At 36.7% G+C, this 12,617-nt stretch overlaps 3 protein-coding genes, 1 long non-coding RNA gene and 3 other non-coding genes across 7 annotated transcripts in view; 2 read left to right on the forward strand and 5 right to left on the reverse strand.

Moving 5' to 3' along the window:
- The window catches only part of LOC133689119 (small ribosomal subunit protein uS4y-like), a 1,798-nt gene extending 19 nt beyond the window's left edge, over nucleotides 1-1,779 (forward strand). Inside the window, exons 1-3 of the mRNA XM_062108868.1 lie at nucleotides 1-141; nucleotides 491-872; nucleotides 1,401-1,779. The exon at nucleotides 1-141 is cut by the window's left edge and continues 19 nt beyond it. Of these exons, the coding sequence (XP_061964852.1) occupies nucleotides 114-141; nucleotides 491-872; nucleotides 1,401-1,584 (594 nt within the window). The 5' untranslated portion in view covers nucleotides 1-113 and the 3' untranslated portion in view covers nucleotides 1,585-1,779. The remainder of the gene's footprint in view (nucleotides 142-490; nucleotides 873-1,400) is intronic.
- A 493-nt stretch (nucleotides 1,780-2,272) lies between these two features.
- Nucleotides 2,273-6,348, reverse strand: LOC133689118 (sorting nexin 1-like). Its single transcript, XM_062108867.1, has 10 exons — nucleotides 6,037-6,348; nucleotides 5,829-5,964; nucleotides 5,605-5,738; nucleotides 4,688-4,762; nucleotides 4,020-4,179; nucleotides 3,755-3,888; nucleotides 3,555-3,623; nucleotides 3,347-3,426; nucleotides 2,745-2,805; nucleotides 2,273-2,668 (listed from the first exon to the last, which is right to left on the reverse strand). The coding sequence occupies exons 1-10, from the start codon at nucleotides 6,187-6,189 to the stop codon at nucleotides 2,459-2,461; spliced, it is 1,212 nt and encodes a 403-aa protein (XP_061964851.1). The 5' UTR covers nucleotides 6,190-6,348; the 3' UTR covers nucleotides 2,273-2,458.
- Nucleotides 6,349-6,979: 631 nt separating this feature from the next.
- On the forward strand, nucleotides 6,980-7,898 carry LOC133689900 (protein S40-7-like). The gene has a single exon (XM_062110006.1). It carries the CDS (start codon nucleotides 7,093-7,095, stop codon nucleotides 7,762-7,764), a length of 672 nt encoding a protein of 223 aa, XP_061965990.1. The 5' UTR covers nucleotides 6,980-7,092; the 3' UTR covers nucleotides 7,765-7,898.
- A 1,793-nt stretch (nucleotides 7,899-9,691) lies between these two features.
- Nucleotides 9,692-11,173, reverse strand: LOC133689901 (uncharacterized). Its single transcript, XR_009841345.1, has 2 exons — nucleotides 10,116-11,173; nucleotides 9,692-10,023 (listed from the first exon to the last, which is right to left on the reverse strand). It is a non-coding gene; the product is annotated as an uncharacterized LOC133689901 (long non-coding RNA).
- LOC133690411 (small nucleolar RNA SNORD14) lies at nucleotides 10,178-10,300 on the reverse strand. The gene has a single exon (XR_009841442.1). It is a non-coding gene; the product is annotated as a small nucleolar RNA SNORD14 (small nucleolar RNA).
- LOC133690418 (small nucleolar RNA SNORD14) lies at nucleotides 10,386-10,509 on the reverse strand. Its single transcript, XR_009841449.1, has one exon. It is a non-coding gene; the product is annotated as a small nucleolar RNA SNORD14 (small nucleolar RNA).
- Nucleotides 10,564-10,662, reverse strand: LOC133690399 (small nucleolar RNA Z266). Its single transcript, XR_009841430.1, has one exon. It is a non-coding gene; the product is annotated as a small nucleolar RNA Z266 (small nucleolar RNA).
- Nucleotides 11,174-12,617: the final 1,444 nt, after the last annotated feature.

Genomic DNA, 12,617 nt, shown 5'->3' on the forward strand with positions numbered 1-12,617 from the left:
CCCTAACTGAGTTCGACACACTAGGCGGATCGGAGTCGGTCTTGGATTGGATTTCTTTTCTGCTGGTGAGGAAAGGTCGTGCAATCGTAGAGGGGCCCTAGCCCGCTGAGAGAATGGTTCACGTCTCCTTTTATCGGAACTGTGAGTTGCCTCTCAATCTTTTTTTTTATACCTTTTCACTATAATTTCAACATCTTTTGTATTCTAATCAATCCCTGGACTCTTTTTTTTGTTGAGTTTTAGCTCATTTTCGATCTTCTTTTCTTTGTAAACTATAAAGTAAGTGAAACATGGAAAATTTGATGCGCATTATTTTATTTAGAATTCAGAAAATTCAGCTTCCGTTTCTCTGTCCTCAATAGAGTTTAGCATCTGAGATTTGCATTTTAATCTTGATTTGATGATTTGAATGCACTTGGTGTACCACTAGAGTTTGGCGCCTGGATTTTGAATAATAGAAGTGTGATATTTGTTTTTCGTTTTCATATAGATGGGAAAACTTTTAAGAAGCCAAGGCGTCCTTATGAGAAGGAACGTTTGGATGCCGAGCTGAAGCTCGTCGGAGAGTATGGGCTCCGTGCCAAGAGGGAGCTCTGGAGGGTTCAGTATGCTTTGAGTCGCATTCGCAATGCTGCCAGAATGCTTCTCACCCTTGACGAGAAGAACCAGCGCCGTATTTTTGAGGGTGAGGCGCTTTTGAGGAGGATGAATAGGTATGGGCTTTTGGAAGAGAGCCAGAACAAGCTCGATTATGTGTTGGCTCTCACCGTGGAAAACTTTCTCGAGCGCCGCCTCCAGACTCTTGTTTTCAAGGCTGGTATGGCTAAGTCCATCCACCATGCCAGGGTGCTCATCAAACAGAGGCACATTAGGTAAATAATTGGATCTTTCTCTTATGTTTTCATGTTATGTAGGCATACAACCTATGCAAGTTAAAATGCTCTTCATGAATTAGATAAATTTTATCTTAAATGTGCACTGCATTTGCAACATATGTGTGTTGTTAGTGTTGAAATTGTGCTTTATGATTTTCCCGATTCCCTCTGTTTTCCCAATGTTGTGATTTACTTTATTATAAAATGTCCTGACTGCCCTTTAATCAGAATTAGTATCCATGTCAAGGTCATGTGATTTCAGAGCTTAAGGTCTGCTGTCGTTTTTACTCTCTTTCTCGTGTTTATGACTGGGATCCTCTTCTAAAAATATGATCAGAAATCATCCTGTTAACCGATTACTTCTTTTCATAGTATCTTTTTATTTTCTTTTTGCTTGTTATTTTGAAAGTAGTTATTATCATTTTTACCTGATCATGGCTTTTCATATTGTCTTTTGTCTTGCTACTGTTGGATTCCGGATTTGAAAGCTTTGCCTCGTTATTGATATCTATTTTGGCCCTGCAGGGTTGGGAGGCAGGTGGTCAACATTCCATCCTTCATGGTGAGAGTTGACTCGCAGAAGCACATTGATTTCTCACTCACGAGCCCCTTTGGTGGTGGACGCCCTGGTAGAGTGAAGCGAAAGAACCAGAAGGCTGCTTCCAAGAAGGCTGCTGGTGGAGATGGAGATGAAGAGGATGAAGAATGAGCTGTAATGTTCAGTGATAGTGATTTTCATTTAATGTTATAAATTTGGTCTAGAGTTTGTACTGTTGATCTTTCAATCTCTTTCATATCGTAAGATAAGATGTTTCTGTGGATTTTAACGTCAGGGAGTTCTCTTTGGGATATGTTGTTAGCTGTACTGGTTTTATGCCTTGAAGTAAATTTATAGTTTTTATCCGCTCCCACTTTAGGATTTATTGCAGGTAGTTTTGTTTTTAAAATTATTATCTCGATTCGTGGATTTATTTTTATAGGCTTATCTAGTTATAATTAATGCGTTGAAAATAAATTGTTTTGAGGTTCTGGGCAGTTGAAGAATTTTAGGTTGGGTTGGATTGTAAAATCAAATTAGGGCCAGTTATTATTTTTGGAAAGATTTTTTGGTGGTAGAATTTTAATTTAAGAGCTTCAAAAAAACAAAAAAGGGCTGGGAAATCTGATTTTAAAATGTCATTTGCTCATGGTAGCTAGAATTCTCTAACGGAGATAATTAAATAGCTTCTGTTTCTTTGCATTAAACACATAATTGAATTTCAAACTGCAGGCATCATTTTTCTTAAACCTATTATTTTTAAACCACAATGCCAGACACGCTAGATTCGAAAGTGTGGACACCGACACAGGTGTAAATCTCAGTGAGGAGAGGATCTGACGCACATAAGACATGACCATTTTCGTGTTCGCTCCTAATTTGCTCTTCACTTGATCTCAAATTTGTACAAGAAACAAAAGTTTGCAAAAGTGCCGTATGATGTTCAACAACAGAATAGCAAAACTGGAAGGTTATTACAAAGCAAGAGCTTGGTCCTAGCATTCCTAAGAATGAAGAAAGTGAACAAGAGCTCACTTTCCAGTATTCATTGTGTGGAACATGCTTCAAGTTTAGGAAGAAGACTTCTCCAAGCATCTGCAATGCTATTTGCCAAGCGTACCTGTCCTTTTGCAAATTCATGGAAAGCAATCCCCATATCCAATGTTTTCTGTTCTTGAAAGCGCACTATCTCTTCGTTCATCAGTCTCACAATTGTCTCAAACCTTCTAGTTGCTTCCTCATTTTCCGCTTTCAACTGCATGAAAACAAACTTTCAAGTCAGAGAACTAAGATTTCTGACGTGCAAATATGCTAACCGTAAGATAACTTGCCTCCTTGTACTCATGCTCCGCTTCTCCCATTTTATAAGAACGTGTTAGCATAAGTTTGTCACTGCAGCAATAGATATGAATTAGAAACTCCAGAGATCATCTGGGCCAGCAGCCAAAACGGACTACCATGGAACAATGGGAAAAGGCCATCAATAAGTGACAACTTCAATGATGCAATGGGGTTTTCAAGTTTCAGGATTTCTGAGCTTGTTTTTAGAATTCCCAGTGGAGAAACTTCGACTACACATGTATGAAAATAAAATGTAACTATACATCGCGTTAGATGCTAAAAGGCCTCTTTATCACACAATCTAAATTCTGCCTTGTTGCCAATTGAAATGTGGTGAGAGATACTTATAAGCATGGAACCTAATCAAACACTTTCAACAGTGCTTCTTTGCTGGATGACACTTGTATTTACAAACTTAATTCAAGTTGCATGTAACTAAGTCATTACCACTAAAGACCTATCAGAGTACAGTAATAAGAATCAAGAGAAAAGTCATTGTTCTGTATCTTGCAATGTTCATGACGATTTCACATGGTACCATCGAAATCACAGATAAAATAAAGTTATAAGGAAAGGAGCAACCAGGACATACAGATTTATCTCTTTCAACTTCATTGTTTCAGCCAGTTCACACTGATGCCTGAAGACATTGGCCCGCTCAGCTATGGTAGCCTGTCAGAACACACAGAGTAACAAGATCAGCTTCAAAGACAAATGTAGAGGGCGAGCAGGCACTCACACACAAAAAAAAGGAGGGTGAAGAGATAGGAAAAAGATGGAAGGAGACAAGCCAAACTCACCTTAATAGATTGAACAGCACGGACATAATCTTTCAATGGTTCTTCAAAATTCATTAAGAGTAGATGGGCCTGGAAGTTCATAGAAATGCATCAAAGATTTTAAAAGAAGCTTATTAACTCCAAAAGACTAAAAAGACATGAGGGCCATAAAACAAAATGCTGAATCTGGTAGCAGAAGGCACGATTGACTTTAAGCCTACCTCCTTCTGAAGCTTAACTGATAATGCCTCTGATTTAGTCCCAAGCTCAGAAAATGCCTTTCCTAGGGCATCTCCTTCACAAGCACCAAGGAGTTTTACTGCCTTACTGAAATCTGATAGCGATTGCCCCAATTCTGACAAAAAAAAAAAAACACAGGCAATCACATCACAAGAACTGACAGCATCATAATGAGTCTAAAGGACATGTAACATGAAATGATACTCATCATGTGTTACATGTAACAACCACATAAACCACCATTACCTCTATGTCGCTTTACAAGACGACATGCATGCTTCTGAGCTTCAGCCAAGTGGTTTTCAAGCTCAAAGATGTAATGTTTTAGCTTTTCATATTCAAGATTCGATTCTTCAACAGGTTTTTCCTTCCCAAGAACAATGTCACTCACTTTAGATTGCGCGTCCTGCAAAACATTTGGACCATAGTTGCTAGATCATACTATAATTAGCATGCTGAAAGCATGCTTGTTTGAATGGCCTATTCTGTAAATTGCAGTGTACAGGTGGAATTGACTGCTGTCTCGTGCGCTATATACTTAACCAACAAGTAGTGAAAAAGATTCTTAATTAAATAAAGAGAATCTGATCTGACACCTGAAACAAGTCGTCTAAAAATAAACACTAAACGCAACCCACAAAATTGTATGTCTGGAGTTGTTAAACATCATCTTGAAGTATCCACACAACAGAAGCAGAGTATCCAGTGAACTAAGAAGCAGTCATCCAACTTCAGTGATATGCTTTCAGATAAGGACCTAACGTCTGATTAATTTGATAATTAATTTATAGCATAGGAGAATTCATAATAAGGAAAGAAGTGTTCAGATGTTGCATGACAGTGTTCAAGCATCAGAAAATTAGTGCTGAATTTCACGTGTCAATCAGAAAAGAAAGACAGAGAGCTCATCATACCTTGAAAATTTGCATCAAATCAGCAGGTTTCTTCTTAAATATACCAGTCTCTTGAGATCTTAATCTTTCCATGGTCTGAAAAAAAGGTAATATACTAATGTTGAATTAAAAGCTCACAGTTATACTCTTAGAAATAAAAAATACAGGAAAGAACAGGAATCACAAACAATCATCATAGGCAATATACATGTTAATTTTCTAAGTTACATGCTAAGAATCCCATTATATGAATCAATACAGTTACTTCTTCCTTATTAATGATTCAGAAAGGAATTCATAGGTCCAAGTCCTGTAAGTAATTGCTTGAGAATGAATTGTCATCAATTGTATTTATAAAACTATCTCTCCGTGTTTTAAAAAATAATTATCCCGTGACAAAACAGATTGCTTGCTAGTATTGCATCTCTTGAGATAATTTGAGTGGAAATGCTATATATGGCCACGGTGTTTGCTCCTGGGAATGATACTGGTGAAAATAATAAAAGATCAAATATGCAGTCTCACGTTCAATCCTGATGAAAACCAGTATTGACCTCCCAAAGCCAGTCACTGCACTTTCTGGACAGATCTTAGGTAGACATATTCCAGAAACTAAAGTGATAAAGCATGGCAACCAGCCATATTCCACTTTACTTGTGCTTTTTATCCAGTTTTTCATTCCTCTCTTTCCCTAAACATGTCCAGAAATGTTTTTCAACGAGGGAGAAAATTCACGGTACTAAAGGATCCTCTTCACGGAAAGAGAAAAATTTGACTTTCACTGCATGCTTGCTGCAAGATTATAGATAGTTTATAACAAGTAGTTCATGAATTTATCCTTTGGATTAACAAGAAAATTAGTGAAGCGATAATAAACTTTCACGTACAGCACCAAAAGAACGCAAATTGTTAATACACTACATATATAGATGATTCACCTCCTCATCAGCCTGCAAAAAGGTCCTTAAATCCTCACTATGCTGAAGCTCTTGATGCGAAGCTATCCTATTGACAAATATATCCAGCCCTTGTCTCCTCATCTCAATAAATTCAGCACTAAACCGAAACTTTTCTGCATTACCACCAATCATAATTAGTCAAAATAAAATTCGAACTCACTGCTCCAACCAACTCATTGCTGCAAATTAGACCAATCCCTTACCTACAGCGCTCTTTTCTGGAAGAGGAGGGATAAATACACCTTTGTAATTGTGGAAAAGCCGATCACGCAACCAATCAAAATCGCTGAACCGCCGAATCACAATCTTTTCGTGCCCTTGGTATTCCGGTAAATTTGTCTACACGCCAAAACATTTAATCATAATCAAGAATTAAAACCCTAAAACCTCCATCAAGAATGAAAACATTACCTTGGTGATAACGCGATAAGAGATGTAACCCTGGACGCCATTCCCTAATTTTACAGGATCAGTCACCGAAACCGATAAATAAGGCTGCGATGACGGAGATCTAGGGCTTGGACTCCCTGATGGACTTCTCTGCAGTTGCTGCTGTTGCTCCATTTGATGAGTGCCAACAAGCAAGCAAACAGAATTTAATAAACTGTCAACTGGTTAGAGTATTTGCTAACTGATTGAGCTAAAAAGCAGGTAGAGGGAAGGAGATAAGGGAAGCGGTAGATTTTGTAATTTACCGTGGAAAACATGGCCCTTATTTATTTATATTTATATTACAAAAGGAAGCTCGGTGAGAACTGAACACGGCGCGCTTTTTTATGAGCCCAGCAGTACTATATTATTAGTAGCTGTGTTTTATTGATTTGGGTAAAAATATACATTTTTTTTACCATGAACAAAAGTGATTATTTACTTTTGTAACAAAGAAATTACTATTCAACCGTACTCTCAAATACACGTGTAATTATATCATTAAACACATGTTAGAGAGAAAAATTAAAATTAAAATTAAAGCCAAAGTCTGATTCGAAGTATCCATGCAATGCAATGGCAATTTCCATACAAAGTATGTGGGTAGTGAAAGAAATTCAACAGAAAAGCTACAGGAGATGATCGGGTCTTCCTTCACGTGTTACAAGGAAAATGAGCCGTTCTTAAAAAGAGAGAAAATCAGTACCTAAACTCAGCATTTTTCTTCGCAAAATCCACGTGGCACGCTCTCAATGAACAGGACAACGGCTTCAAAAATCCACAAAAAGAACCGAACGCATACTAATAAATAAATCAACGTGCCACGTCATTCTCTCTGTCTCTCTCCTCTTCAACTTCTACTCCTTCACCACTCCTCTCCGCCACAACAGTCACCCCCTAATAATTCTTACTCCTCCTTTTTACTCTCTTTTAAAAAAAATAAAAATTATATATATAAATTCAGGCAGAAACGCACATAAATTCCTGTATCTACCTGCTCCACACATCATTGATTCACCATTTATAAAAACAAATCAGATGGACTCTACCTCCCGTTACCGTTTCCTCGGCATCCCCTCCTCCTCTTCCACCTCCTCCTACGTGACCGACGGCAATGGGGACAGTAACGGCAACGCAGATGAGCTCAACGAGGATGATATTTTCTTGACCAACGATTCCACCAATCAAACCCAAAGCAATTCCTCCTCGTCCTCTCCAACAACCGCCAGCAACAACAACCACCATAATAAATTTAACCGCCACACAGCTTTCCCTCAGAACTCGGGGATTCTCGCTGCGTTACCAGAATACAACCACAACATGGTTCTTTACCGCAAGCCTTCACTCCCACCATCACCTTCTTCATCCTCGTCTAGAGCAATCCCATTAATTCCGAGGTCCCCACACGTGGCGGAATACGCGTCGCAGTCGGTGCCGATAAGAAAAATGAACCAATCGGCCCCGATGAATGTGCCGGTGTTGTCGATGGCGATGGCGAAAGAGAGGAGTAGCAGGTTTGAGGAGGACGATGATGGTGAGTTTGATGGGGATGAAGAGATGCTGCCACCTCATGAGATTGTGGCACGAGGATCGACGCAGTCGCCCAAGACAACGTTTTCGGTGCTTGAAGGGGTTGGGAGGACGTTGAAAGGAAGGGATCTGAGACAGGTTAGGAACGCAATTTGGCGTCAGACTGGGTTCCTTGATTGATTTTGATTATTCTTACTACTACTACTAATGTTAAAAGTTTTTTATTTATTTATTTTGGTGCTATGCAATCGTTGTAATAGCCTAATAGGTCTTGAACGTTATTAATTAAAATTGAATCTAGCTCTTAAAAGTAATAGCCTTTCCTTCTATTTATGGTTTGCAATGCTTGTAGCAAAATTGGGATTTTATTGCTTTTTTTGTTTAAGCTAGAATAATTGATTTCCTTTTTGTTTTCCTACAATGGAAATTGATCATGACTTTTTCTTTTTTCAAATAAATTTGCTTTCGTGGAGGAATTATTATTTGCCTTTCGACTATGGGTAGAAACACTGAATGAGATGAGAGAGCACTCGGCTGGTAGTATTTTCTTATGCTAGCTTGGTTTCTTATTGCTCACCCCGTTCCTGTTTTCCAGTATATATTTGTTGTCAAAATGGTACCGGTAGGATTTTCCTTTTACTTTTTCTTTTTTATGTGCTTACTGCAATGCAAGAGAACATTCTTGGTTTCCATTGCTATTTTCCTAGATAGGTATGGTGTGCGGTGTGAAACGTTGGGTGTCTGCAGGGCTTTGGGAGAATACAAACAAACATGCTGCCATTGCCATTCTTGATTTTATGTTGAGGGAATGGAAATTGGAGAAACCACTCAAACGAACTGTCTTGGTCCCAAGCTCATCATGAGAAATGATTTGAAGTTTATAGGAGATTGACCATTGTTGCTGGCTGTTGAAACCCTTCTGTTCCACCAGGTATTATCATTTATCGAAGTCACTGCCCCTTAACTTGTGTCCACACTTGATAACGCAAGGAAAACTATGATAATAGTCAGAAAACAGTTCAGAGGACAAGCAATTTGCCTTACAGTGGTGAAGAGGAGAAATAGTAAGTTATAAGGACAATGAATGATGGTGAATTTGATGGAGATGAATAGAGCTTTCCGCCTCAAGAAATTGTGGCAAGAGGTTTGAAGCAGTTGGCCTTTCGATGCTTGAAGGGGTAGAGAGTCCTTGAGAAGGGACGGATGTGGGATAGGTTAGGAATGCTGTATGAGATCATAATGGGTTTTGATTGATTTTGGTTATTGTTTTATGTTAATCTAGTTTTGGATTTTTCTTTATTCAATGGAAGGTCTGATAGGCTGGCAGATGAATCCCCAACCCAACCCTCACAGGATTTGAACCTGAGATTGATCTCCTAGTGCAAATTGAGTTGATAAGAGAATCGATAGAGAATCATGGCTTGCTGTGCTTGTAACAAACCTGGGATTGTTAGAGAAAATATGATTGATTTTGTTGTTGCCATGGGGAAGTGATCTGGTTTCCTTCACTAGTTGTTTCCAACCGAGTTTCCATTATGGAAGAAAACATCAATTGCCTTTTGATTTATGGATAGAAAAAGAAAACACTTGAAAGATGAGAGGGATTGCTAGGATTTGCATAAAATTATGGAAACAGATTTTGAAACTGTTTTTTCATCATTCTCACGAACTGATTCTATTATCGTGAATTGTGGATGACCAAATAGTGATCCCGACAGGAGTAATATTCTCATCAAAAGCTCTCTAGTGCTTGCCGTTTTCGCTCTTGCGTGATAAGCATATCGCATCAAACACGCGTAACAGGAGACGAAGAGAGATACAACTGAGAAATGTAGGATTCCCAAACTACAACTTCAAATCTACTTCTCACACTACTACTCTTAGTCGTCGTTATAGTTTAATATTCATGATGATTTCACAGCACTGGCGCTGTTTATATGAGGCTCATCCTATCATCATCAAATATACAACCAAAAAAAACTGATACCAATAACATGTATTCCTCACCGATCATACATGGAACCCGGATTCACAAGTGAGATTCGCCAACATACGAGAGGTACATAAATACATGGGGGTCCATTTCTTAAGATCTGCCCTCACAAACTTCTTGACAAAGAATACACTGCCACATTTATTGAACCATCATGCCAAGGTCTCGGGATTACAAAGCCCTGTTCAACCACGGCCACAATAGTAGAAAAGACAATTGTAAAATGGAGAATACAATACTTGGCGGACAAGAGGAAACCATCCTTTACAAATATCATAGACGCTATCATTACAAGTTGAACCTCTTCCATAATAGGATCCCGGTCACAACACAACATTAAGTGTACAGAAGATAACTGCTTCAAGCATCCAGGGATAAGAGAAGAACTAGCTCCAAAAGTCAACTCCTTTGATTTATATATCCCAATCGATGTCACCAAATGTATGCTTCAAGGAAAAGATAGAAAGAAATTATCAGACTCCAGCGTATCACCTACATAGGTCAAGACATAACATTACATAGACCAAAATAACATCACCTGCAAATTACAAGTGCCCTTATAAACAAAAACTATTGAGTTAAATGCAATAAGTGGATTAGAGTTTCAGACATCCAAGGAAGGACAAAGCAGCATAAGCTCTCAAGCCTCGCAAAGGCGAAAGCTCTTAGGCGGCCACTGCGAATGTTTTGAGAAACAAGCCTTCGGATTTGTCATCATCAACTGAGATTTAAAGAATATAAAAATATTTTGAGAAAATATTTCCTTCAATCATATAACCGATATGGCACTATAATAAGATTGAATTGAGATCTCAGACATCCAAGGAAGGATAAAAGCAGCATGCGCTCTCAAGCCTGGCGAAGGCGAAAGCACTTAGGCGGCCACTGCGAATGTTTTGAGAAACAAGCCTTCGAATTTATCATCAACGACCTCCAAAAACTCCAATCGCCAAATTACATATTTGCGACACAAGTAATTTCTAAAACACAAGCAAATCAGACGATTAAATATGCCTCAAAAAGTTGAGTTCAATATAGATTAAGCTCCATTCACACATCTAATTGATTCATCATCTTTGCCAACTTCATGAATCTTTTAGCCCAATTGAGCTAAACAAAAATCAACCCAACTCAAAAAAGTAACGATGAACAAAAAATAAAGAAGGGTTTAATTGTTTCCCGCCTAATAATGAACCATTCACATGAATATCAGAGGATCTGTAGCTCCCATTGATTGAAACAAGCATAGATAAGAAAAGGTTTTAACACTATTACATACCTAGCAGTTTAAAAAACAGGAAAAGCAAACAGATCCAAAGAAAAAAATGCCTCATGAAGAAAATTCAGGTGGGAGTATAAAGAGAAATTCAATAGGAGAACCCTTTTGAAAATCTCCTAAAAGAAAGTTCAATATTGCGCAGCTATGACTCAAAACGCTTCCATTTTATATGGAAGGCGATCTTAAGGGCGGCGCTTATTAGAAGAAAAAAACCCTAAAAAAGTTTGATAGATTATAAGGAGAGGAAAGAGTAAAACCCTATACTGGAGAAACCCTAGAGCTCCCCGTAAGGGTCACAAGAGATGTACATCGCAATTTATAGCCGTCCCTTTGTCTGAGTGGTTTGCGAGCTTTAATCTTTATAGGCCCGAAAAGCCCAAATGGGCCTCTTCACTGACGATCTTAAGTATGAAAAATCAGTCTTGGAGTTTGCATGCTGGTAAGAGTGTTTTACTTTGAGTTTTAACATGTTTTTTTTATTAAATTTTTTTATTTTTATTTTAAATTATTTTTTTTAAGTATATTTAAATTTTTTAATATGCTAATTTTAAAAATAATTTTTTAAAAATAAAAAATATATTATTTTAATATATTTTTAAACAAAAAATAATTTAAAAAACAATATTTATTACACTCTCAAATACCCTTAAGTGATAAGCTAAAAAACTTGCAAGTAATAATATAAGGTGTCATTGAGTACGCGGTTGAAACCGTGTTTTTTTAAATTTTAAATTTTTTTGTTTAAATTTTTATTATTATTTTTTAATCGTTTTGATATGCTGATATTAAAAATATTTTTTAAAAAAATATATATTATTTTAATGCATTTATTAGCAAAAAAAATAGTTTGAAAAGCAACTACTATCACATTCTCAAACTCTATATAAAAAGCTGTCAATAGACATTCATATTTAAAAGATAAAAAATAAAAAATTCAATCTATTATTACTTAAAAATATTTAAATAACATCATTTAAACTTCAATAACTTTATTTTCAACCCAAAACACCCTCTCATCACTTTAAAAACCCAAAATTAAATTGAATTAAAAAAACTCTCACTTTGAATAAATTTTTCTTGCATGGTTAAAAGTCAAAACCACCTACATTAAACTTTCAAATTCAATATCAATCAATTAACACCAAGATCGATGATTTTTTTAGTGACACTCCATTATCAACTTAAAAGGATGGCAAATGTTATGAAAAAAAAAGCTTAGAGTCAAAAAATAAACAACAAAAACTGAAAGGAGCAAATATGAAAATATTGAAAAATATAGGGACTAAAACATAATTTTTTAAAGAGTAAATTACTCTAAGCATCTTATGGTTTGGTCATTTTTTCACTTTGCAATCAAGTTTTTGAATATTATACTTTGCAATCTAAACTTTAAAAGTGAGTAAAACTTTACATCCTCAGGAATTGGGGCCAGATAAAACCAATAAAAAATATATATTTATTTACAAGATTATCATTATATTTGAAATAATGACTAAATAGCTTCTGAACTTAAAAATAACAAAAGTATCAATAAGTTCCTTTCCCTATTTCATCATAATTTCATTAATAATTCCTTCCTCTTTTCAATGCTAAAGGGTCGGCGTGGAGAAATGTGGTGGATCTTGATTGTGGGTGGTCTGAATTTACTGGTTTTCTTGATAATTAGTTTTTATTATAATAAAATCTCTCTTTCTTGCAAAAATAGAAGAAATACAAAAATAAAATGAGTTTCATTATTTACTATAATGTTCTATTCATATT

Source organism: Populus nigra, chromosome 3, assembly GCF_951802175.1.
Source record: "Populus nigra chromosome 3, ddPopNigr1.1, whole genome shotgun sequence".
NCBI classification, from domain to species: domain Eukaryota; kingdom Viridiplantae; phylum Streptophyta; class Magnoliopsida; order Malpighiales; family Salicaceae; genus Populus; species Populus nigra.